This window comes from Podarcis melisellensis (genome assembly GCF_964234715.1).
Source record: "Podarcis melisellensis genome assembly, chromosome: 1".
Lineage (NCBI taxonomy): Eukaryota > Metazoa > Chordata > Lepidosauria > Squamata > Lacertidae > Podarcis > Podarcis melisellensis.
The window spans coordinates 65,771,351-65,797,656 of NC_138528.1; the positions used below are offsets into that span (position 1 = coordinate 65,771,351).

General features: G+C 39.9%; 1 protein-coding gene across 12 annotated transcripts in view; it reads left to right on the forward strand.

Moving 5' to 3' along the window:
• PPFIBP2 (PPFIA binding protein 2) overlaps positions 1-26,306 on the forward strand; it is a 107,962-nt gene that overhangs the window by 73,243 nt on the left and 8,413 nt on the right. For 7 of the 12 annotated variants that reach the window (XM_081906719.1, XM_081906715.1, XM_081906716.1 and 4 more), the window contains 19 exons: positions 258-366; positions 1,696-1,728; positions 4,552-4,613; positions 7,757-7,832; positions 11,852-11,958; positions 12,050-12,117; positions 12,310-12,378; positions 13,098-13,158; positions 14,287-14,328; positions 15,213-15,363; positions 17,638-17,670; positions 18,458-18,596; positions 18,760-18,888; positions 19,989-20,139; positions 20,609-20,720; positions 21,177-21,265; positions 22,286-22,408; positions 23,661-23,786; positions 25,821-26,009. In XM_081906719.1, the coding sequence (XP_081762845.1) occupies positions 258-366; positions 1,696-1,728; positions 4,552-4,613; positions 7,757-7,832; positions 11,852-11,958; positions 12,050-12,117; positions 12,310-12,378; positions 13,098-13,158; positions 14,287-14,328; positions 15,213-15,363; positions 17,638-17,670; positions 18,458-18,596; positions 18,760-18,888; positions 19,989-20,139; positions 20,609-20,720; positions 21,177-21,265; positions 22,286-22,408; positions 23,661-23,786; positions 25,821-26,009 (1,869 nt within the window). The remainder of the gene's footprint in view (positions 1-257; positions 367-1,695; positions 1,729-4,551; positions 4,614-7,756; positions 7,833-11,851; positions 11,959-12,049; positions 12,118-12,309; positions 12,379-13,097; positions 13,159-14,286; positions 14,329-15,212; positions 15,364-17,637; positions 17,671-18,457; positions 18,597-18,759; positions 18,889-19,988; positions 20,140-20,608; positions 20,721-21,176; positions 21,266-22,285; positions 22,409-23,660; positions 23,787-25,820; positions 26,010-26,306) is intronic. The other 5 variants (XM_081906721.1, XM_081906725.1, XM_081906720.1 and 2 more) reach the window with 3 other exon arrangements.

The following is a 26,306-nucleotide window of genomic DNA, read 5'->3' on the forward strand; positions in this document are numbered from 1 at the left end:
GAGAATATACTTACTTCCATCGTTTTGCTATGTTTCTGCGTTGGCTGGCAATAAAAGTTGTGGGTGTCAAGGAGCAAAGGGCAAGAGAAGATTTGGGTGCAGTGTTCCAAAAATAATAACAGCATAAAAATGCTTTGTCTGAAATTTTTGTGTTTCTAACATGCATTAGAGAAAATAATCTATAGTGGTTCTTTGTAATTTAATTTTTTGGATGAGATAGAGATGAAAAGAAAGCTAATGTTAATCTGTTATTTCAGGCTGAAATCGCACAGCTTCAGGAACAGTTAGCTCTAAAAGACTCAGAGATTGAACGATTACAGAGTCAAATCTCGAGGACATTGGGAAATAATGAAATTGCAGAAAGAGGTAATGATGGGGGAATAGCAAAGTTGCTATCAAAATGTTTTGTCTTCAGTTCTGTTACTGTTATCCATTCTCAAATGGAGAATGGGGTATGGCTTATTTCATTTAGGGGAAATATTTTCCAGGAAGTGTAGGTGCCAAAGAGATTGTTTTGTAATCCTCTGTTTGTGGCCTATTTTTTTCTCAGTTATCCAAAATGTGATTGCTCTTTTTATGAAAGTTTATTTTAAAGCATTCCTAAATTGACACAGCAGTTTTATCTCTGTATCCTAATCTTATTATTATCTGTTATATAGTACATTTAAGTATACAGTGCTGTTTACAATAAGTACTTTAATCCACGTAACCCATTTTACTGGAGGAGCGACAAGCTTTTAGCCTAGGTCACCCAGGTAGAAGTCCAAGAATGGCTTTAATGTCAAACATATGGAGTCTGCTTGGCTTTTTTAATTAAAAAAAACAACAGAGAATAAATCTTGCCTTTCTCTCTATCTTTTTACTGTTCCTCTTTCCCTTGCTATTCTATCAATGTCAGGACTTTATATGCAGTGCTATAAATTTCAGCTCTGCAGCGGACTGCTTTCAATAAATGGTTAATATGAGTAGCAGGGTATACTGGTCAAATATGAACAGCTATTTGCAATGTGCAGCATTTATTAAGGCTATCTCTTACCAAAGTGATGACTGAGCTTTGACAATCCAGTATGATAATCCTTCAGCCTACCATTTCATGTATGAATGGCTGGCTCGCTCTAGTAGAAATCAATCCATTTGTTACTTTGAGAAAGGTAAATAACTCTTTTTAGGTGAGATCCATTCAAAGATGTATTGACACACATTAGATATTATGTTGTTTGTTTATATAGCCTTGAGCTTTGGTATTGGTTTCCATTGTTTGTAGTGTCTATGCATGTTTGGTATAATAGGGTTTGCATGTGTTACTATTTCTCTAACAGTAACTGGGGAATGTCAGCAAGCTTGTTTCCTGCTGAAGTCCATTGATTCCAAAAGGAGGAAGGTTCAAATATTTGAAATGCCTTGGGTTGCCATTCTAAATACTCAGTAGTATTTATAAGCCCCATTAAACCTGATAGTGTTGAGTTATCATACATTTGAAGATGTTTATCATACATTTGAAGATGAGCCAAAAATGGAGTTTGTTGCATTTCTTAACAAGAAAGCGTTTTCAACGTTTGAACACTGATAGAGATCAGCGGTCATCTCAAATTGTATCTTTTATTTCTGAATGCCTGTTCTGATGAAATTGCATACAGTCTCTAATCTGTGTTCTTTCTGCATACCTTATTTGACTCTCTTCATTTCCCACCGTAGAGGAAGTGTATAGGCGAAGGCTAAAAGAAAAACGTAAGCCCTAAGATTTCGCTTTATTACTTTTCACACACAAATTATACCTAAAGTGCACTTCTGCAGCAATAATCATTCAATGTTGGCTCTGTAGTTGACTGCTGAATCGTAACATGCGGGATGAATATCTCATTGCTTACCGCAGACAGAATGGCTTTAATACAGTCAGATTTATTATCTCACACAAAATCTCCAATGTTGCGTAAGTGAACAGAAAATGGGCATTAAAGAGGCTCTGTCAAAGTTGGTGGACTCCAGAATAGACATTTGTATATTTAAAACCAAAAAAGTATACAAAAGATGCATTGCTCGTGCACAGCTCTTACCCCCACCCTTTTTGAAAAGGGGGATTTTCTTCCAAACCTTCAAGACCTAGCATTTTAAATATTTCCATCTTAATTGTGGATATACCTTCTTTTTGAAGAAGTCTTCATAAAAGTGAGAAAACCTTGACATAGCTCTTTTAAAAGTCTTTTTTCCTCCTTTAAATCTGACTGCCTTGCTTGTTGTTAAGTGTGGCTTTAAGAAAAGCAAAAACTGTCTGTCCATGCCACATCTATGTGGAAATGCCACTGCCTGCTAAAATATCATTAAAACACATAACCCACTAATTGGATCGCTCCCATCACTAGATTTGCAGTACAGCTGTGATAATCTAAACTTTATTTTTTTAAAAAACAACTACTGAATACTAATTCTCCCCCTCCCTGTACTAATATTTTTGCAACACTATTCTTCTTTTCCTTGTGTGTCACATTGCCATCTTTGCAAATTATTGTTTTGAAACGTTACTATTTTAAAAATGCCTAAGATTTGGGATAGTTTTGTTTAGAACACCTAGGAATGTGTGTTGCTAGGACAACTGCTGTAGTCAAATCAGTCCCTGCATTCTCAGTCAGCTGTATCTTCATCCCAAACCAAAGACTGTTAGCTCTAAAGTTACTTCCATGTCTGCAGCGAACAAAAAACGATCTAATGAATGCGTACAAAACTTCAACTTCTTCCCAGAAGTTTTTCTCTTTGAAGGGTACAACCTATTCACAAGGTATATATTCTTAATGGGGAAATGCAGACAGTGACTCCCATATGAAGACTTGAGAGCTAATAACCAAAACTTAAATTTTGCCTGTTGATGTTAGTAGGGTATAAGGCAGTTAGAAAGTGAGCCCCTAATTAAAAAGCATCTGCTACTGTTTGGTAAATGGCTTTAGCACAGACTAGGATTTCTTTTGCACTACTTGGTACAGGGGTGTGGAGCCTGAGGCCCAGGGGCCAGTTGTGGTCTTCCAGGTTCCTGTAACTGGCCCTGGAGACTCTCACTAATCCTGTCCTCCAGTGCTTTTGTGTGGCTGGAATGTATGCTTGAACTGTGATGATGCCTCCCGCTTGCCTAATTGGAGAAGTGTGTGAATGAGTGTGTGTGTAAGCCCCTGGGTTTTGAGTGACTGGAACGCAGCCTGTTGTACAAAGGTGAGAGTCTCTTTTGCTGCCTTTTGCCCTTTGCACATTTTTGGTCCAAAAAAGTTCCCCCACCACTGGTTTCCTTCGCCATACAATGGAGATAGATGAATGCAAGGAGCAACAAAATCTGTATTCTACCAATCAATAGTTTTCAAGCCTCTGCATCCAATGCCTTATGCAATTTACTATTTTTGAAAGGTCCACGGTTTTATTTTAAATAATGAGATATGTGCAGAACACTTTGTTTTCTGTCAGAGGGTAATTACTTTGGCTTTGAAACCAGGCATCTAGCTAGTTGTAGTGCTTCTTATTTTGCTAGAAGTGTTTATAAAACAACAGTTTTTGCACTCCATAGATTATTATTTTTTTGCGCCTGAATATCAGCAAGTGCTTGAAGATGCTGGTCATTAAATGTTTCAATCACAAAAACTTTAAAAATGGCCATTCCGTTTAGTGGCTGTATTCGGATAGCACATTAAGCACATTAACTCGTTGCGTGCCTCAACAAACAGTGAGTCATTTCCACTGTGCCCTTTCCCTAGCACTTAAAATCATGGTTTGTTGGAAGAGAAACAAACCATGAGCACTGGTTAGAACATGACAGTAACCAAAGGTTTGTTGCTCCTGCTCATTATATGGAAGGAGTGTGTCAGGAGCGATTTCAGCAGCATTCACTAGAGCACTCCTTGTTCATGATAAGCCATGGTTTAGTTGGAGGCCAAGAAAAATCCATATTTTTAGCCGTCAGGAAATTAGAACATTATGTAACTTCCTTAATGTAGTGTGTCATGTCTGTTTTCCTTGAACATGCCATACCTGAGCATCAAGTAGGGGACCTCAGGAAAGACCTAGTTTGTGGTGCAGTGGGAGGGTGGAACTGGCAAAAGAAACTGGCAGCTTGCACAAATTTCAGCTCTCGCATCTCTGCATCCAGCTCATTGTCGATCTGTGAATGTTACTGGTTTTTGTTTGTATGTTTTTTAGGCACCCTGGAAGTGAGTGGAACTGAAGGGTGGCACATAACATTCTAAATGCATTTATTCAGGGAGGTTGTTTTTATCTCATTCCAAGAGACTTCTGCAGTGATGTAGAAAGATCTTACCTGATAAAAATGTGTCTTGTAGAACCAACAGAAAGTGCTTGCCCTGTGGTAACAAGAGCTACCACATTGCATAATTTAAACAGAGGCACAGAGATGTAAGGCACTGGCACAGTTTTTTGTTTTGCTTTGAGAAGATTGCCGAAAGTATTGTTACAATTGCACATCTGATATAACATTACCATTTTGTATACTATAATAGCAGGTACCAATGTATGTGTATTTTCACCTCCTTTTATTTCCTTCTGAAACATTTCTTTTAGATCAAGAGGTCCAATGTTTGAAAGTAGGAATGGAATCATTATTGGCTGCAAATCAAGAAAAGGTAAGAAAAGTGCAACCGTTAAGTGTTGTTGTTGTTTGTTGTATATGCCTCCTTTTCCCAGGCTTAGGGCTCAAAGCAGCTTACAGATAAAAATGGGCAGAAAAAAACTAAAAACTGAGAAGATCATCGTTTATAAATACATATATATGGGCAACTCCCCATTTACGTGAGAGTTACGTTCCAAGGCACCGTGCATTAAGTGAAATTGCACACATTTGAAACACCATTGGAAATGCCTGCAAACACCCTCTAAACCCTTGGAAACCCCTTTAAAAAACCAACAGCACTTACCAAACTCCACCACAATTGCTCCCTCCAAATCTCCTTGATCAAACTCTCCACAGGCCTCAACGATTGGTGCAAGGTCTCCTGGGATTTCACTTGCAAATGCTTGTGGGATTGCTAGGCACTGTTTGTGTGCCCTTTTGCCCTATCTGGGCTCTTTAGGGATGCTCTTACCATTTTTAAAGTCCCTTTCAGGTTCGGCTCCTTGCACATGCACACAGTCACTTGTCAATTGGATGTGCCTAAATTATTGGTTGTTCCCTGTACATAAAGTAATCTTATTTCATATACAGATAATAATAATAACAACATCACAGCACGAACCCTTTGCTTTGATGGTCATGAGAACAGATCATACACTAGTGGCCAAAATGGTGGAAACCTTTTGGAGAATGTATTTCTGAGGTTTGACGGCTCGTAACACAAGATGACACCTGATTGGCTCCCTAAACACTCGTGCTCATTGGCTACATTCAAATGAAAGAAAGCTACTGCATATCAACCTAAGCAAATTGTAGTTCCTTTTTCTGGTTATTTGGCTAGAACTTTTGATAGAATACAGATCATGGAACAAACTTTGTTGCGTTACATTCTTCATTAAATTATCTTTCCATTGAAAGGCATTTCTCCAATAAAGTGGTATTATGAGCCATCAAACCTCGGAAATACACTTTTTCCAAAAGGTATCCACCATTTTGGCCACTAGTGCATAGTCAACTTCCAAATGCATTTGCCCACCATCTTTTTCCAAGGAGCATAGAAAGCTGTCTTATTCTGAGCCAGGCCACAGACTCCATCTAGCTCAGTATGGTCTACACCAGGTATGGGGAAGATGTGGGCCTCCAAACGTTGTTGGACTGTAGCCCCCATCAGCCTCCTCGCCATGACCAAATGTCAGGGATAAAAGAGTTGTAGCCCAACAATATCTGGAGGGACACAGGCTCCACCCCATCTCTGGCCTACACTGATGAGCAGTGACTCTTCAGGATTTCAGATGGGACTCTTCCCTTGTCTTACCTGCAGATGCCAAGGACTGAACCAGGGACCTTCTGCAGGCAAAGCACTTTCTCTGCTCCTGAGCTGTGGTCCCTCCACTGTGCAACAGCTCCTGCATTGTAAAGCTTGGCCAAAGTGCCCTCTCCCAACCCTGCTACCCTGTTTGCAAAGAGCTCAACATCAGTGTTTTTAAGGGGACTGCAAATCGGGACGCCTTACTCAACCAGCAGCACCAGGGCTCCCCATTGTTGCTTGCATGCTGTTTCTTTCCCCCAAAGATAGCAGTTTGATTTAAAATGTAAAATTATATTGATACAGTGGTACTTGGGTTACAGACGCTTCAGGTTACATACACATCAGGTTACAGACTCCACTAACCCAGAAATAGTACCTCAGGTTAAGAACTTTGCTTCAGGATGAGAACAGAAATCATGCTCCAGCAGCACAGCGGGAAGCCCCATTAGTTAAAGTGGTGCTTCAGGTTAAGAACAGTTTCAGGTTAAGAACAGACCTCCAGAACAAATTAAATACTTAACCCGAGGTACCACTGTACATTAAAAAATAAACAATGGAAACAGCAATGTTACAAGTATTCTTTTTGTCCCCTTCCGTGGAATATATCTGATTATTCCTGGTGCTTTTACTGGGGAAGGTATTGGATTGTGAGAGGTGTTTTATTCAATGCCCAGCAGTGAGTAAATTGCCCTTCATATCGTGTCTGACCATTATGGAAAGCTGTAACTAGTTTAAACTGTAGGCCTTGGTGCCCTGAACTTTCCTATGACTCACACTTTCTTGTCACACCTATTTTCATGAAGGAAGTGCCATGGGGAGAATTCAATCATAAGATAGCCTTGACCCCTCTCAACTTTCCATCACTGGAAACGACCTCAAGCAGGTGGTGTCTCATGACTGGGGAGAAAAATGATTGCTGGACTCCATTAACAGGGTGCCAATATACAGGCAGGTTGTCCCTGCTGATAATATTTCCTAAAGCAGAGAGTGGAGGTGTGTGAGGCCATGTGCCCCCACCCCTGATATGATTGACATCAGCACGATTTCGACAAAATGAGGCAAGGGTATGCCTGAAACATGTAACAAGCTAAATATGATAAAAGCATTTATTTATTTGCACTATTTATAGCCCACTGTACATTGAATATTTTCATTCCAAGAGCAGGGACAAAGAAATAAAAGGAAACGGAGAAAAACAGCAATATATAAAAAAATCACAAAATCATATAAAGGCATCCAATAATCGACAAATTAACTGCTTCGTCATAATATGAAAGCAAGACTACAATAACAACAAATATTTCCCCCCAAAGAAACCCAGAAGACAAACAGATTAAGCAACCAGTGAATGGTCTTTGCAACAGTTCCCACCCCATTTTTCACTTATAGCATTCCACTCATTCCCGCTCTGTCTCACACTAGACCCTGTGTGCATCAATAGACTCTCACTCTTGGACAACAGTCCTGAGGATTGTTCCCAATCCTGAGGAAACCCACTGGCCTCAAGGTCTGTAAGGCTGCCAGATACAGACATGGAGGAGGATTTGATGACCTCCTTCACCTCTTTTCTTCTTACCTGCCACCATAAAGAGCATTCGGGGACCTCAAGGTCCACACTTATGTGTAACTACAGTAGAAATATGTGATAAGAGGGACAGATTCCAGGTTCAGCTTTCTTTCTCTTTTCTTGTGAGTGAATCATCATACAGCAACAAGTCTCAAGGCTGTAGGGACTAGGAAAGGTCTCATGGGCCTCACCTTATTCCCAGTATATGTAGATTCCTGTGTACTGAAATCCTGACACCATTCGAATCTGTCTGTTTTACTTCTCTTCTCTTCCTTTTCAGGACCGCCGAATAGAAGAGTTAACTGTATTGCTAAGTCAGTACCGAAGAGTGAAGGAGATCATGATAGCAGTACAAGGTATGATTGGTGGATATAAATCAGGTGGAAGAGCTTCCAAAACTTTATGAGGCAATTCTAACAAAGAGTTTTAATTTTAATATTCAGAAAAGGGTCATGAGGGGAAACTGAGAGAGCAGCCCTTGAAAGGCAGAGACATGGTTTGTGTGACACAGTGATCCAAACAATGCCTTAGTGAAACTCTGAATATGTGGGCTCCAGTAGAAGAATTTCCAGCTGCTTTACTCCTTTCTGGTCCTTTTTGCTGACATGCCGTTAAGTCAAGGTTTGACTTAGCATGTTGTCCAAACTGGGACTCACAATTAAGCTCACTAACCAGTAGCTGCAAGTGTCCAAGATACATTCCTGTGGTGGAAAACCATAATATACACAGTTTCTTCGTCGCCATTCTTATGTTCCCCAACAAGCTTCTTTCCTCTCCATTTCTCCTCCAAGCTGCTAAGCCGGTTAGTTAATGGTGATGCTTTGCTTGATTTACTGTAGTTAATAGTAAATAGGTGGCAATTCTTAAGCATAGAATAACTTCATAATTAGGCCTTTTGGAGTAGTTACTACATTGAAAGATTTCACATTAAGTATTTGTTAGCATATTGAGCGAATGGATCTTGGGTGTTTAACCACCAATGGTCGACTTCATTCCAGTCACTTCTTTAGGATAAGCAAATATCCCAGTTTTTCATTCCATAGACTCTTGAATGGGATTGACCTGCCACAACAGCATACGTAAACTTGAGAAGTGGGGCTGCATGGAATGTTTTATCCAAGGGATGATTAACTCGTGTGGGGCTATGTCCCTCCCCTTTGTCCGTGACTAATACAGCTTGGCTCTGCCTTTTGATACATACAATTATGGCTATCAGCATGTGTTTGTGGAAGCCCTCTTCCTTTGGGGGGGGGTCAAATAATGGTGTTTCTTGATGCTTTTATAACACAAAATTCATTGACATTAAGAACAGAGTTCTTGGACTAGTCAATGTTCAGAGACGCTCTGCACTGTCAAAATCAGTTCCAATACATGCAGCTGACAATGAAGCTTCTGTTCTAGTTACATATAGGACTAATGCATTGCTGTCATCACCTGGGAGAGCTTACCTGCTTGTAAATGTGGCAAACACAGAACAGCTGGCTACTGGTAACGGATCTGTATTTTTCGGAAGTCAGTTTGAGTAATCCTGGCATCTAGTTCTTATTGGCAGTGTTAAGAAAGCTCTTGAGCATTCAGCCCATACCACATGTAACTTCCATGTATGGTCCTGAATACATTGTGTTTCTTTCTGGGAAACACACAGTAACAGCCTGTCCATCTTGACGACAGTCAGCAATACTGAGAAAGATGGAGGGGATGCCCCTCTTCCTAGGCTGGTGGTGTCACACACGTTCTCAAATCTTCATATGATTTGGCAAAGCAGATAGTGAAAGTTAATTTATTGTCTGCATTGTGAGCTGTTTATCCTTAATAAGTCATGCAAGTATTTTTTCCTGTCCAAGAAGGAATAATTCATTTTTCTTGTTAAGAGACTTATTTCGAAAAGTTGCCTATGAAAGCATCTTCCCTTGCCTTACTAGACAGCCTCATGAAATGTTATACTTCCTGTCTGCATTTAGAATAACCCGGCCAAGAAGATAAGTGAATAAAATATATATAAAGCACAATGGGGCCCAGCATCCCCTGAACATGCTTTTACATCCCCTACCCTACAAGGATCCTTTAAACTCAGAGTGACTGCTCCTTTGCAGCTTAAAGGAAATGTGTGGGAATGGAGAGAGGAATGGCTTTCTGAGACCAATCTCCACTCTTTCATCTATGATTATTTCTCATCCATCCTCAGTTGTTATGACTGAATAAGTTTCTGTGTTATCATTACAGATTTTACTAAACATGTGGTGGTTGTTGAGATGATAAGCCTGAGATGCTATTTTTAAATCATTGACTTTAAAATGTTATTTGGGGAGGGGACAGTGCTTGGCCTTATATTGCTTTTCTTAAACATGAGAAAGAAGCAAGAAGCCCATCTGAAATTGCTGGTCTTTTCTATACAAAAGACATATGAGAAGCTGGAAGTAATTTTCCTGTTTTGTAACCTATCTTGCACTCTCTAATATGTGAAATAGATGGGATTAGGCAACATTTTATTCCACACTGTTATATTTTCCAGTGACATAATGTAACTTTAAAGAGCATGCTTGCCACAGCGACCCAGTTTGCTTTAATTAACTACAGAACATTTGGCTAATGTATGCACAACTGTTTTAGATTGTGAAAAATAAGTTGATCGTATCCCTTTCCTTCCACATCAGCTAGAATTGGAAAGCTGACCTGAGCCCTTAACTAAAAAACAAAGTAAGAAAAACTTTAATTAAATGGTGCAGGAATTAAAAGCTAAGAATTATAAACTAAACCTAACATTGAAATAAATGACATGTACCAGAATGCTGAATACAAATAAAGTCAATAGGAGCTAGACACCTGCTTGATTTTATTACACTTCCTGCTCATTTTAACTAATTAAGTAGTACTAAATTTAAATACCCTTTTCTTTTGAGCGTTGGTAATGAGAGATTTTTAAGTGTTGCCTGAATCAATTTAATCAGTTTGTTATTCAACTAAAGTTTTAATTGCAGTTAAAATTATCCTCCTTTTTTACGGTTTATGCAATCTATTCCAAATATTATCTCTTAATTGGTGGGTCTGAAATGAAGCAACACAGTGCAGTGCAGACACAGACATTCCAGTCCCTTCTTTCCTGCCAATGTTATATATATAAACTTAATAGCTTTTCTTTCTAGTTGTACAAAGCTAGCATTTTGGAGTGAAACAGTTGAGATGTTCCTTCTAGAGATATAGGAACACGGGTAAGTATCCTCCCTTAGATATGTATCTTCCTCAGAGGGATCTGAATCTCTTTTGGTTTGCTCTCCTTCCTTACTGTACTAATTTAAAGCAACATTGAACTAGTTACTAAGTTTAAACAACATTTTAAGCTGCCGCAGCAAAGCAACACTTCAGGCATTTTTCTGGCCACCTCTGTCAGAATACCTTATCCTTAGAAAGCGCCTGCCTTGGCCCTTCCTCTGTGATGAGGGTGGGGCAGCAGAGAGCCTTGCTGAGTGAGTGAGTGAGTGAGTGAGTGAGTGAGTGCTGGCAACAGCTGGGGTGACTGAGGACAGTATGGCAAACACCACCTGATTCTCTTGCTTATTATCATTGTATGACCCACCTTGTAAATTCTAAAAGCCATGTTTTGAAGTGACACCATTTCTAAAGCAGCTGAAAGCCACAATCTTGTATCTGAAATGACATTTGGGGATTCTGTGAGATTTGCAAAATTATACTTAGTTGGATATATGTGTCTGCTTCGTGTTGTCGGCTGTGAAATACTAGCCTGGTTTGTACATCATGGTAAGATTATGATCCTATGTTTGGACAACATGCTAATCCGCACAGAGCTAGGAAAACCAGGAGCAAATGAGCTGTGGTCTCCTCCCCGGGAGTCAGTATGTTCATATGAAGCTGTTGTTGAATTACATGCAAACATGACCATTGTTTCATTGACTGGAATATCTCAAAGCCTGAAGAGATTGAACTTTCACTGTGCTTGACACATAGTTCCATACCACCACCTGTTAAAAGGGGCTGTGAATGAGGAAGTATGAATTAGACCTATATATGTTAAGAGTCATTGTGAATTTTTGTTTTTGTTTTCTAAAAACATCTTTTAACCATGCTCTGCTCTAAATTTCAAAATTTTATCATGTTTAGAGAGACACATCTAAAATAAAATATTCTATGCATCTAAATATTGAACTGATTAATTAGCAAGACGTGTTGGAAATTTACTTTCTAAATAATAACTGCACTTTATTGGTCCTGTCTGTTGGAATCCTTCTGTTGTAATACTATGAATAGTTGGCTGCTCGATTGAATAATTGATAATTTTAGGCTGTCAGTGATATTTGGTCTGTGTATGTATATATGGAATCCTCTAACCATGCACAATTTTAAATTCCAATCCTTTTAGGAACTTCAGAAAGAGTTTTGTGTGGAAGCAGTGAAGATGATATTGAAGTAACTTTAAGAAAATGGAATCCCATGAATAAGCCCCAAATAGAACTATATAAACCAGAGGTTGGTTGGTTATTTTTTCCATTAGTCTATATTTTTTTTTCTTCCCATACCCATACTAAAAAGTACTTAAAATAAAATTATTTTTACACAGGTACCTCCAGGGGAATTGAATCTACCTATGTTGCCTCCTCCTCCACAAAAAAAAATGCTGGAAATGAGGCAAGAACAATTTTCCTTTGTTAAATCTGTGTTTCTCAGAACACTCTTTTTTCATATTGTAAAACATTCTTTGAAATACTTGCTTTTGTGTCAAGAACATGTGGTCAATTGGGGCAAAACAGTTAAATTTAGAATGCATCAAAAAGCCTGCTCTTTAAAATGTGTCCTTCTGTTTACCATTACGATTAACAGCGGAAGCTCCCCAGTTCCTTCAAATAACCTGTTTTCTGCAAACGGACAAAGCCTGGAAGTCCAACATAGGTAAGAAGAATAATGCTGTCAACATTTACCAATCAAGTTATCCTAGACATTTTGAATGGGGATCCTTTCCCCCAAATGAGCAACCACAGCTCCAGTTCAAAGGACCCTGAGAAATCCAGTACAATCAGAGATTCCATACATTCAGGCCTGGCCATTTTAACTGAATGAGACTTTCCCTCCAGGGATACAAAATATAAAGCCAAATCCCATATTGAATAGTTGATCTGACACACAGTTGTTACTGGTTTGACGTTTCTGTTTTATTTCTGAATGATAAACAAGAAGATCCACTCAGGCCTATGGAAGTATCCAGATGTCAAAAGCATCATACATCTGGTCCTCAGGCCCAATTTAGATGTTATGCAGCTTAATGTGTAGATGGGGAGCATTCCACATGCATCCCATCACATTAAAAGCCCTTAATTACATTTGCTGGCCCATTAGCATGTAGCAGTAGCTCCACTGTGCTGATCTCACCCTGGCTGCTGACCACCTTGATGTACAGTATAACAAACTGAGACAGCAAATCACACACGGACATGTTTTAAAACTTAATGGGGAGAGCATAGGATGCTTGCGCAAGTAAGAACTTACCTGTGACCCTCAGGTATAAACTAGACCTTAAGATTGCAGGTTATTTGATAGTGAAATCAGATTGCCCAGTTACTCCTGCTCAGTGTGTGTGTGCATGCATTAATTGTTGCCTTTCTCACTTTAAGGGTGCCTCAGAAAAAAATATCAAGTAGTCTTGAAGACTTGCAGAGTGAATCCTTGGAAAAGGTTGGCTCAGAAATCTTTGCTTTGCCTAATAATTGTGGATTGCATGTAGAAAATTCTTAACAACTGAGTCATTCCACTCTGTTCTTTTCTGAATTTTGAGATCAAAGGAACGTGATTGGTCTGTGCAACACCAAACCCAATCAGTATTCTACCACAGCAATTACTGCTGGTGTATTCTGACCAATATATCTGTGCAATACAAGTCAGAGTCTGCCCAAATTGAATTCTGCATAACACTCAAATTGCACTCCGTTTGAAGGTGGTCTTTACTTGTTGTTGTTGTTAAAAACTGTCACCTTCAAATTGATGCATCAATCTAATAGTATTTAGACGGAATGTGGCTAACCCAGAACTACTTCCGGTGTTTCTTCAGCATGTTTAATGTAAGTTTTTCATTTTATGTCTGTAGTCTGTTTTGTAATATTGTATATGGCAAATGAATGAAGGTCTAGCTTCTCTAGTTATTCCAGAATTCAGAGGTCTATTTTCTCCTTCTTCATCATATTCTGGGCATTTACTGGGTATATAATATAACACTAGAATTTATGGCGATACATCACAAATTTCTATCTAAGAGTGCCAAGTCTACCACTTGGCTCAAGTGTACAAACCATTATGCACTTGAGTAAAGAATTTCGGCTTCTGCCTAGAAACCGCACATCCTTCGAACCTGTCAACAACTCACTTCTGTGCACTTTGTGTTAATTATTGCAAGTATTTAAACAGTTTTTGTATATAAAACAAACAAGTGTTTTATATGCCGAAATTTGAAAGCACTTCCTTAAACAGTGGGATATATCCCTCTGTCCTACATGAGGTCATGTCCATTAATTTCAATAGGTTTACTCTGAAGAGGGCTAACGGAGACAACCCTGTGCCTGTAGAAAACAATGAAACAAATTCTATTAGCCTCTGTAGAAGCTGTATTTGAGATGTATTTATAAATTTAGAAGGCATGAGACACGCAGCAATGTCAGGTCGACATGGCGCTCTATACTGGGGAGAAAATAAATCTGCTATTGTCCTCACTGAGGATCACTAGAAATTAGACTAAAAATGTCATGTTCCATTTGATACTAACATTTTGTTTGTTACTTTCTCTCCCTCACATTTCCTGCACCTTCATAGCATGTAGATGCGAAACCAGTAGAACGTGATGTAGCCCAAGAGGTATATTAACTCCATTTTAACATTTACTTAACATAATCATCATTTTATGTTGTGGTTCTTCTCTTCTTTGTTTTCCCCTTGAATGCCTCTCTGTGAGAGTTAATATGCTGATAAGTTTGAGCAAACTAGTTAAGCTTCAATTTTTTGATCTTCAGTTATAAGCAAGTTTTCCTTGGGGGCAGCTGGATGAAGACACATGCCAGTGCGATTGAGCTAAATATGATGATGCCATTCCTTGCTTTTCCACAAAGGCAGAACCATGAATTCCCCATGGCTTCAAAGAAAACAAATGCTCTTCATGTGCTGCAAAGAGTGCGGGGGAGAAAGTTCTGTGTGCTGGAGATGATGGAGGCAATTGTGAGCTTAGGGGTGTGCTTAGCTCCAGGCGGTATTTATTTCGTGCAAGAATATCAAAAGTGATTCAGAAAATAGCAGCACACAAGAATAAAACAGAATGGAGAGCATGCATTCTGTTGGTGACCCACAAAACAGTTAAATAAGTTGATGCACTTGCTAATGTCTTCATCTTTCTGGATTTTGCAATTGTCAGTGGTTCCTACTCAGTAGCATCATTCAGAACAGGGCCACACCTTGCCTCCTTTCCTGCTTCTGATGTCCCCAATTGTTATCTCAAATGAGCACAACAAGAGCGATCTGATGTGAAAAGCTCCTCATTTCCCTGGGAATCTGTGTGCATAAACTGGGGAACATTCCACCGAAACCTGGTGCCACTATGGAAAACTATGTATTGTCCCAGCACTGATTCTTCTGAAAAGCTAAAAAGTTTGTCTGCTTCTGATTGAAATTAATATTGTGCACTTTAGGAAAAAAATACTGAGTTGTTGTTGTTGTTTTTTTAAAAAAATCTTTTTACAAAAACACAGAGTAAGCCATTCGTGAAAAGCAGCAAATACCAAACCTTGCCAGGGAAGCTTCCTCGACCTGCACACAACGGCGATACTGGGGTATACAGTACTCCTTCTCCAAGTACGTGCCGTGTGAATGGCAACGGAGACAGCAGCATACAGAGCCTGAGTACGTACTTCAGGGAGGAGAACAATAAAAGCTTGGGTTTTAGCTACTTAATAGCAGTCAGTCAGTCAGTTTTATTGTATATAGCCAAAGGCCTTTACAATGGAGGATGGGGAATTTAAGGAAAACTTTCATCTAAAATCATACAACATAACCTGCAGCAGTTTACAATATAAAAAGAAATTCACAACATTAAAATTTAAGATTGGAGTGCATTCACATAGCTGGAATGGAGCTTCTTGGCTGCCAGCGCAAATTAGGCTTCCTGGTGTGTAATATATAGGTGTTTATCTGCTAGGAATTCAACTGTCACTTCCTGTGCAGATTGACCTGGAAGCCAATTAAGAATTGGTGATATAAATTTCCTCTGGGCGTTGTATATAGGAGGCAAATCAGCCAGGAGTGTGTAATGTCCTCTGCCTGAATGCATCCATATATACATTTGCAATCCATATGGGGAATTCCCCAATCTCTCCCCTCTAAATATGCTGAGGGCATCTGCAGGAATTTTAATTCTACAAAAGCCCTCCATGGTTGTGGGAAGGTCAGTGTCTCAAGTTGATTGGTCTTAAATTTGGGGGTACCAAGTAGAGTAACGGAGCAATGATGGATAGTCTGCCTTGGTTGGTATCCTGATCAAAAATCCAATTTCTAAGGTCACGTGGGCTAAAGGCCAAGTAGCTCTCCATTTGAAGACTATAAGCCCTAAGCTTATCTTGGCGCTTTTGTGCCCAGCCCCCTGTCCTTAGTTGCTCTAACCAGCAGAGCTTAGTAAGAGTGTGTTCCTCGAAGGCATTTAGCCTGGTCCACTATCTCATATAGGCTAGATCAATTCTGGCTGCTAGCGAGGGGATGCCCAACTCAGCTCTGACGTGGGCTGCCGATGTCCCATAAGAAAGCCCCAAATCTGCCTGTAGGACCTCTATTTCAGATTTAACACCAATTCCCCATATTTCAGCCCCGTAGAGCATTTGGACGATGATTTTAGAGACAAGGATCTTAAAAGCTGGCTTGATTAACTGCCCACCCATTAAATGAAAGAACCCATATAGCTGCCCAGTAGAATGGCCAGATATTAGCTTAATTGCTTCCAGATGGGGTTTCCATGATGACTTACCATCGATAAGTAATTCTAGATATTTAAATCTGGGTACTTGCTTTAGGGTGTTACCATCTAGAGTCCACCTGGACTTGGTAGTCCTTTTGCCAAATAAAGTGACCTTCATTTTATAGTAGTTAATTTTTAGATGCTCTTTTTTACACAGCTGTTCAAATTTAACCAGGATTCTTCTAAGCACATCGTATGATGCTTCCAGGACTTTGCTAAATTAAAGGAGGAAATCTGTTTCCACCTACTGGAAGGTGGAAAGTTGGATTTCCAAGTAGCTTAGACCCCAGGACTCTGCTTGGTCATGTTTATTGTGAGCCATTACAACAACTGGGATGTACAGAATATGGAATTTTGTTTACTCCTGCAAAGACTACCGTTAGACAATTTGCAGGGGAGACTGAAATTCCATATGCCAAATGCTCTGTGGGCATGGCTTCATCTAGGCTAGCAGCTATCATGCTTGGCAAGGCTGTGTAAAGGGAAAACCTGTCCCTAAGCATGTCTGCTTGGGACCAAGGCTCCATTAAATACAGTGGAACGTCAGATAATGGACCTTGCACATCTGTCTGCAACCATTACCTTTTGATATTGGAGCCCTGGAAATAAGTAGACTACATGCATATGTCTGCTGCTTTAATTACAGAGTGTTAAGATGCTCCCTTTAAATATCCTAGACAATTTAAAATATTGAGTAATAGTTTCAAACCCTGCGGAAAGCAAAGTTCTCTGGCTGCTCTCTATAAATCAAGCTGGTAAGTGAGTCTAAAGCAGAGTTTTGTTTCGTTTTTTGTAAAAAGAAACATCAACTACATATTACTGGGATTTATTTTGTGTTTAAGTGGAACAGCCTGCATTTTATTCTTACTTTCTTTTTTCACTTAGGAGTGTTCCATATGGAAAGCAATTTTTTAAAAACTGCATGATACATTGTGGATCCTTTTTAAAAAAAAAATAATTCACTGATCTCACCGTAGAATATTTTGAACTAGAGACAGCAGGACCCCAAATGTTCAACTTCATCTGCTTTGTTACTTTTGCTTCCTGTCGATTTTTTATTTCCTGCTTTTGGCTTTGGCTTTCTTTGCTTTTCTGTAACTTTCCTTTGCTTGAATTTCCCATCATCTTTGCTTCTTCATGTGGCTTTCTGGTTCTTGGAATGAATGAAGATCGCATCAGGAGTGTCAGTGCACCAATCTTAGGTATCGTACACCTAGTCAATGCACAGCTTTTAAGCTAGCAATGAATTGGGGGGGGGGTCTTCTCTGTTACTTCTTGATTGCAAATATGAATTGCACATAGTGGACTGTCTGGAATCTTGGTTTTTTTACACTGAAAGGGAAGAGCCCAATTTAGCTCCTAGTAAATGAAATGTAGGCAGACAGTGCTAGACTTCAATCTCTGAACTAGAACAGAGATTCAGTCTAGTGGTTGATTCTAACTGGAGCTAGACATCTATTACTTTGGAAGTAAAATTCATATATTGGAAAGGGGGAGTTTAATGTGGCTCCTTATTTAACCATTTTTTAAAATACAAAAACCTTCCTAAATTTATTTTGGCAATAATGTTTTAATATAGGCACCCACAATAATCTTAGAAATTCAGCTGCCATAGTTTTTTTCAGAAGGATGTAATTTTCAATCCTATATTCATACTACAAATAAGATGAATGTTACTAATCGGTAGTTTTCTGGTAAACCTGACCATTATATAATGTGATTGCAGAAATCTTTAGCTAGTTCTTCCAGTCTTTATATGTTTTGATACATTATGGGGAAGAAGTCCTATAACTAGTAATAAAAAATGCAGTTTCTAAGTCTGAGAAGAATCACGGACCATTATTTCAGGAATGTTGCCAAGTAAAATCGGAGGTACTTAGCCCTATATGATTTAAGTTGTTTTGGGGATTATGAATTTTTTTGTGAAATTTTTCCTTTTGCATTTTATACCATGGCTTCATAAATCTCAATGGCATTTATCAATCACAGGGGACTCTGACAATATGGATGGTACAATGAATTCAGATGACCTTTCACCTTTGTCATCGGGAGCAGAATCTGGTGCACAGTCTCCATTATCTCCGGAAAGTAAAAGAAGTCCAAGAGGAATAAAGAAAATATGGGGAAAGTGAGTTTTTTCAATCTTCTGTATCTTTTTTTTTTTTAATGCCACTACAGAGACCTAACTAGAAGCATTCCTGCTATCTTGGAAGTTCTTGTGTTTTTATGTTAAAGCTGCACCTTGCATTTTGATGTCTAGCAACTTCCTATTTTGAATCTTTCCCAAAAAGAATACGCAGGACCCAGTCTGGAAATTTCCCTGGAGATGACCTGGGCTTGGTTGAATTTCGAAGAGGTGGCCTCCGTGCAACAGCTGGACCTAGATTGTCTCGGTCAAAGGACACCAAGGGACAGAAGAGGTAAAGGCTGAGTTTATGCTTTCTGTTTTGTCCTTGTGGATTATTGCATGTTGAAATTCTCTTTGTAAAGTGTTTTGAGGTTTTATTAAAATCAAGTAGTATATAGGTTTTGTGAAGTCCTACAAAGAATTTTGCAAATTTTGTAGAGTCCTGTGGACTGTTTTCAGCAAAACTGCACCGTCAAGCAAATATCCCCCCCCCACACACACACACATACACACATTCATAGAGCAGTGGGAAAAGCGTACCTCCAATTCCAGGAGAAAGTCGGAGCTATTTCCTTTGACTTCTTACTAGTAAATGGCCCATTGTCAGACAAGATCACATCTATTGCAGGAGTACTTGATAGCAGTGTCTGGGGGCGGGGCCAGGTTTTTCTGCCTTTCTGTTCCACACTGTATCTTATTACCTTGTCCCTGTGGCATTCAGTGGGAATCGCTGCAAATGGAGCTTTTGTTTATTTGCTTTTGTTGCTTCCAAGTCACTGATGAATGCTTTCTTCAGCATTTGCAACAAGACTACACTGTGTGGCACAATGTTGCCTAACTGCTGTTGTGCCATAAGCATCAATACACTTGCCAACTTTCATGTCAACCATATTTCCTCATTTAGCCTTGACACAGTGACAAGAAAAGAGAGGGATTTTCTAATCAGAATGGAGCAAAGTGCACCATCCATTAAATGATTTATATTCCAGTGTTATAACTGATCAAAGGCAAATGATACCTAGTGACATTTAATGATTCAGTATAACAGTAAACAAAAGTCAGCTTCAAGAGGGTGTGAGATTCTCTCTCAATCTCTCTCCCCCATCAATAACCATAGATGATTATTATTAATTTGTAGCCTGCCCATCTGACTGGGTTGTCACGGCCACTCTGGCCGGCTTCCAGCATATATAAAAACATAATAAAGCATCATACATTAAAAGCTTCACTATAAAGGGCTGTCTTCAGATGTCTTCTAAAGGTTGTCTAGTCACTTAATTATTGTGAAAGTGAGCCTGATGATTCGAGTGCAAAGTGGTTTGCCAAGTGTTGCAGGAAGCAGTCATACTGTTACACTAACACGAACCTCCATTCTTTATCTGTGCTTCCTAGTGATCATAACGCCCCATTTGCCCAGTGGGGCACTGAACGAGTTTGTAACTGGCTTGAAGACTTTGGTCTTGGGCAGTATGTCATTTTTGCACGACAATGGGTCACATCTGGCCACACCCTCTTAACAGCAACACCGCAGGATATGGAAAAGGTAAGAAATCTAGAATGACAATGGTACAATTCTGAGGGAAGCCAGAGCCAGCCAAGTTTTCCCCCCTCAAAAAAGTTAGACTGCTGATCCATCCCCATTCACATACAGTGTGTGCAAGATGGGGGGGTTGGATCCCACTCTTAAGTGTCTAAGAATTTAAGCTTGACATCCTCATATTGAAAACGGTGGTTCTGATCCAAAGGTGCACATACATACTGCAGATTCTAATATCCATCATGTCTTATTGAATAATTGCTCTTTCAATAGCTCCCCTTTGGTGAACCATCAAGCAACAATTTTGATTCCCTTGGGGTGTAAATTTTCAGAAAATAACTTCTAGAAAGTCTCAGAAATACAGCAAGTAGTTGCAGGAGCACACACTCTCTTTGGGGACAAAATGTGTGTTCCATCTGTCCGTGTGCCAAGTTGGCAGAACTGTTTTAATTTTCATTATTACTATACTTTGCAGGAACTAGGAATAAAGCAACCTCTGCACAGGAAGAAATTGGTTTTGGCTGTTAAAGCTATCAATACAAAACAAGATGATAAGTCTGCTCAGCTAGATCATATCTGGGTGACTCGTAAGTATTTTAAGTGGTAAAAATGAAATGAAAGAGCTGCTGGTGAGCTTTTTCACCCACTTTGCAAAATCTGTTTTGGTTTAGTTTCAGGGTGAAGGGAAGCGGGGATGAAAAACTCATATTTCATCTTCAAAAACTTTCAGTATACTATTATCAGAGGACTCAGAATTGGAGTTTTGTTTTTCATTTTATCAGTAAACTCCAAGAATAGTCACATTAGGGTTGTATGGCTTTGTAACACCTATTAATAGTATTAATATTTTATTATTAAATATGAACAGTCTTCATATTTAAGTGGCTGTTTTAATTGCAAAACTCGAAAAGATGAGCATATATGGTGAGAAATAGAACTCAGAGGTGATAGAAGGGGCAGGAAAGGTGCCATTCATTCTCTAAATAAAAAAGAACTTTGGAAAAGATTTTTATATTATACCCTGGACTCTGTGTGTTCTGTAGGATGGCTTGATGATATTGGCTTACCTCAATATAAAGATCAGTTTCACGAATCGAGAGTTGATGGCAGGATGCTGCAATATTTAACTGTGGTAAGAAGCCTTGACCTTTCATAATTTGTGCATAGAAAGAGCTTTTTCTTCTGCTCAAATAAAAGTTGGGGAGGGGGAGAATCCTCACACTGGAATTACAGTTTTACATTTGGATTTTAACAAATTGTGTTCCTAATTTTTTTTTAAATGTATAAAGTCTAATTTCAAAATCATAAAACATAACACTTCTGTTTCTGGACCAGTAAGAATTTGTTGGTCATGATTTGCCCTCAAGGAACTTTGTGAAGAAGTTGTCTTTTCAGACCCTTTCCAGACAAATAGTGTCTGGAATACAGGAGACTGAAAAGCTTGGGAAATGGGCAGATTTCTGCCAACCTGGCTAGGACTAAGATACATCAGGCCCAGGCCCTCAACATCTTAAAATGAGGCTGTGCCCTACTGGTCACTTGCATACTGAGGCACTGTAGCAAATCAAAAAGAACCTCCTAGATAATATTGGAGAGAAACAGTCTGTGGGCAAAATCAGGGAACCTCTAAGTGAGTGGTGTGCCCCTTTCCCTGAGTTACTGGAAGGGGCTTTGTAGGTTTTGGCAACCATAAAATCAAGGCAGCAATCTGGTTCATATCGTGCGCTCCAACCAAAACACAGGTTTCAGTTGAGCCTTATTCAGGATCTTTGAAGGTGGTGGTGAAGGGTGAGCATGCTTGTTCCACCCCCATTCCTACTCATGAGTTGGAGGGTGCCTGTTTGAAGCAAGGAAGCCTCTTGTACTTGTGGAAGCTTCTGTGTGATGGATAACCAAGAAAAATCTGAGTCACATGGAGAATCTGCACAAGCAGAAGTGGGCTCCTTGCTTCAGACGGTTGCCCTCCAACTTGAAGAAAGTATTCAGTCCCCACAGCTCAGCCCTTGTGTGTTGCTTTTCCCAGTTCCTGAATGCCTTAAGAAGACAACTAGAAGAGACCACGTGGGTTGGATCTCAAGTTCTGATCTGCTCAGCTCATTGCAGAATAAACTGTTGTTTGTTGACCTGGCTTGCCACTTGTGTTCTTTTGCAGAATGACCTCCTTTTCCTCAAAGTCACAAGCCAGTTGCATCATCTCAGCATTAAATGTGCCATTCACGTGCTCCATGTGAACGGTTTCAACCCTCACTGCCTACGGAGGAGACCGGCGGACGAGGTAAGAAAGAAATCGTCCCTGTTACTATGGATTTCCTTCCTAGAATAAACCTTGTTTATCCACCCTCTCTCTGCTCCCACCTCCTAAAAAAGAAGAGGAGCAAGTTCTCTTCTAGGGTGAAATACATGTTGAACTTTGCAGATCCATACCAAGCCAGAAATAATTTAGTGAGAGTGTTGTATGGGAGGAAAGACAAAGTGCTTCATTTATTGAATGCACTTCAGAAGACCTTTTGTGCATGTTCACATGCAAACACGCCTTGGCAGACTTGTACATTAATACATACTCTGCAGAGGTATATTACTAGGGACAGTTTTCTAGCTGCTAGATGGTGTTGTGCTACCCAGATAGATGCAGAGCTCTTGCCCCAACAGATGCTGCCTCCTGCCCCAGATTTTGCACTCTTTCCCCCAACTGCCAGGAGATAAATCTATCTTCACACCTTTTGTTATCTGGACCACAGGCTATTACCAAGGGGTCACATTCACCTTCTAGCACCAGTGTCTGAGCATGTGTGCTGATTCTGAGGGACAGAGGATAAAGGGCCTGAGGGCTAGTTCTTGATAGTTCTCAGGAGATTAGGCATCTCAGGCTTGGTTGTGTGTGTTCAGCCACTTTTGTTTTGCAGCGTTGGCATGCTGAGCTTGTGACTAAGCTGGCAGTGCCTGTTGTTTCTTTCCTGGCAGCAGAGAGTCCTCTTCTAAGCTAAGCATTCATTACTCACTCCCATCATTTGCAATTCATTCCTATGACATAGTGGGCCCAGTGGCTTTTGTTTGACGATTGTAGAAACGTAAGGGCAGTTTGTAAAGAAAATGCATCTAATGGGATGCGCCCGCCCCCCTCTATCATTGGGTGCCCCTGCCCACCCACATTGGCTCGGGGGTGTCAGGAGAACTCCCAAGAACAGCATGTAGGGGAGGAGAGTGAAGAATGTTGCCCTGATGGAATGGTCACCTTACTGCAGTGTTGACTTCCTCCTGTATAGTTTGTACTTAGAAGCTTGGCTGCAGGCATTGAAGGCCCTTTTAAAGAAAGGCTATAATGAGTACACACCTCATTTAACTTACTGAAATGCATTACTTTCTGAGCAAAACTCAGCAACACTGCAGATCTGGGGGGAAATTATTGGCTACAAAGGAGGAATTGTTTTAACAGCTGTTTTCAAGCAAACAGATAGAAATAGTAAATGGACTTGTCGTTTCTGTATCTTAACCGTGTGCATGTATGTATCTCTCTTTTCTCAACACAGAATAACATTTCGCCTTCTGAAGTAGTTCAGTGGTCCAATCACAGAGTAATGGAATGGCTCAGATCAGTAGATCTGGCAGAATATGCACCGAACCTTCGAGGAAGTGGAGTTCATGGTGGCCTTATTGTAAGAAACCAGATCTTGCCTTTTGCTTCCTATATGTTTAAAAATCGGTTTTCCTAAGCATTTTTTGTACTATATGCTGTGAGCTGAACAAAATGAGAGTGTTGTTCGTTGTGGCAGGAAATGGATTCATTGATTAGTTTTAAGCCATTTGACAACATATAAATTACATTTTATAAACTTGTGGTAGCTAAGAAGCTAGTTCCCCCACTCTTTTGTCATTTAAGATGTGGATCTGTGAAGCTGAAATTAGAGAGCGGAAATTACTTTCAAATCAGCAATTGATAAAGTGTCAACTGAACCTCTCAATGGATGGGTGCTGTAACAGGTGCATGCTGGGCAGGACAAATTGTTTTTCAATACAGAACATCCTTCGCAACATTGCAAGAGTCAGATGGCTTAGATTGAAGATCTGCAACTGGGGGGATTAAAAGTAATGATGCTCTTGACAGCAGGTCATATGGGGAATATTTTTGGATTCTTAGCTGTCTAAGGCAAAATAAACACTACTATATTCTTTGCTAGTGCACTGATTTCTAAAAGACAGCTCATGAAGCCATCACAGTACTCAAGGTATACTCAGCTATACTGAGTTTATTTGCTATGGCTGATGAGAAAAACAGCCCATTGGGTATGTTTGCCTTGACCTGGAGATCCATATATGTTCAAATGTGTGCTCTGGCTTGCACAATTATTTCATCATTTCAATGAGGTGGTAAATCTCCGTGTGAAATTGGAAGAGCACAACATTCCCCCGCCTCTGTTGGAATAAATTAGAAGGGATAATTACAGACAGCAAGCTCTGTAATTTCCCAGAATGCACTGCTCTTTTCTCATCATGCAGATCCCTTTCTAAACTCCGCTTTGTCATCGTTATCATAATAATGTTATTATTTGTAGCCTACCCATCTGACTGGGTTTCCTCAGCCATTCTGGGAGGCTTCCAACAAAAATAAAACGTCAAACATTAAAAGCTCCCCTATATAGACTGTCTTTGGATGTCTTCTAAAAGTTGTGTCGTTCTTTATCTCCTTGACATCTGGTGGGAGGGTGTTCCACAGGGAGGGCACCACTACCAAGAAGGCCCTCTGCCTGGTTCCCTGTATTCTCGCCTTGATGCCTGTAGAGCGGAGCTAACCACCATGATTCTCTCCCGATGTTGCATTGGCCATGCTGACTGGGGCTGATCAGAGTTGGAGTCTAGCAACATCAGGAGGTCACAGGTTGCCCACTCCTGATCCAGAGCTTTGCAGTCCAACAACACATGGAGATATTAGAATGGAGGAGCTAAGCCATTCTTACTTAAGTGTGTGTGTACACATATTCATCTCTTCTTCCTCTGCCTTTCCCTTCCTTTTCTTCTGCATTGTTTTGCTACATTTAGATTATAAGATCCATGAGGTCCAATGCCCTTGCTTTTTCTTTGATTTTCCCCAAAGAATATCTTTACCTGGATGGTATGAGCAGAATTCTACTTGTGAGATGCTCCTTCTGGTGGACGTGGAGAATATGATTTCCAATGTCCAATGCAGCCCCATCTGTGCAACCTCCATCCCCAAAGTGCTCTGGAGGTTTGGGGGCCTTCCAGAACTGTGTGGGAATGGGGCAAAGAACTGCAAACTTCATCTCCCCCCACCTCCTTCCATATTTATGATGAGGTTCCCTTCCATTCACAGAAAGGCAACTCAGGATCCAGGCAAATATTATGAACATACCGTGGTCATGTGGAAATGTATTGTGCATACTAACCTGTAGATCAGGAACTGCAGGCTCTGTGCATGGTTGTGCCTTTAATCACCCTATACAGAGTCTTAAACTGGTGCTTCTGAAAATCGCAAATGATTGTTCTGTTAATTTTATACAGCTGATGGTTGCAAACAAATGAAGAGCTGCTGCTTTCTCTCTGCAATGCCAGGAAGCATTCTAAATGCTGCAAAGAAGGATTGAAGCGCTCAGATAATTCAAAGCAGCCTTCTGAATGCTCAATTGCTTAGGGGGCATGTATAAATGCAGCATGTGTGTTATTTTTCCTGACAGATCCTTGAACCTCGTTTTAATGGTGATGCTCTGGCAATGCTTCTCAACATTCCACCTCAAAAAACGCTGCTAAGACGCCACTTAACCACTAATTTCAACGTGCTAATTGGACCAGAGGCACAGCAAGAAAAAAGAGAAATATTGGAATCTACAGCTTATGCGCCTCTGACTACCACTGCGAAAGTCCGGGTAGGCCACATGGGAAAACAATAACAACCACAACCACAGGGTTGTATTAAACAGAATGCTTTGTATCAGTGCAAGGATATTTCTTTGTGCAATGAAATATTCTCTGCCCTGGGTAAAGTTTTAGCACAGGACACAGTCAGTTGCTTTCATTTTATTAGGTTCATGGTTTGCTTGTTGCAGTGTATACATGTATTTAATCATTATAACATAAAAATGATGAATATATATATATATATATATATATATATTTGCTTTCGTAGATTTTCACGGGTACAGGAATGCAGGTTATGGTGTCCT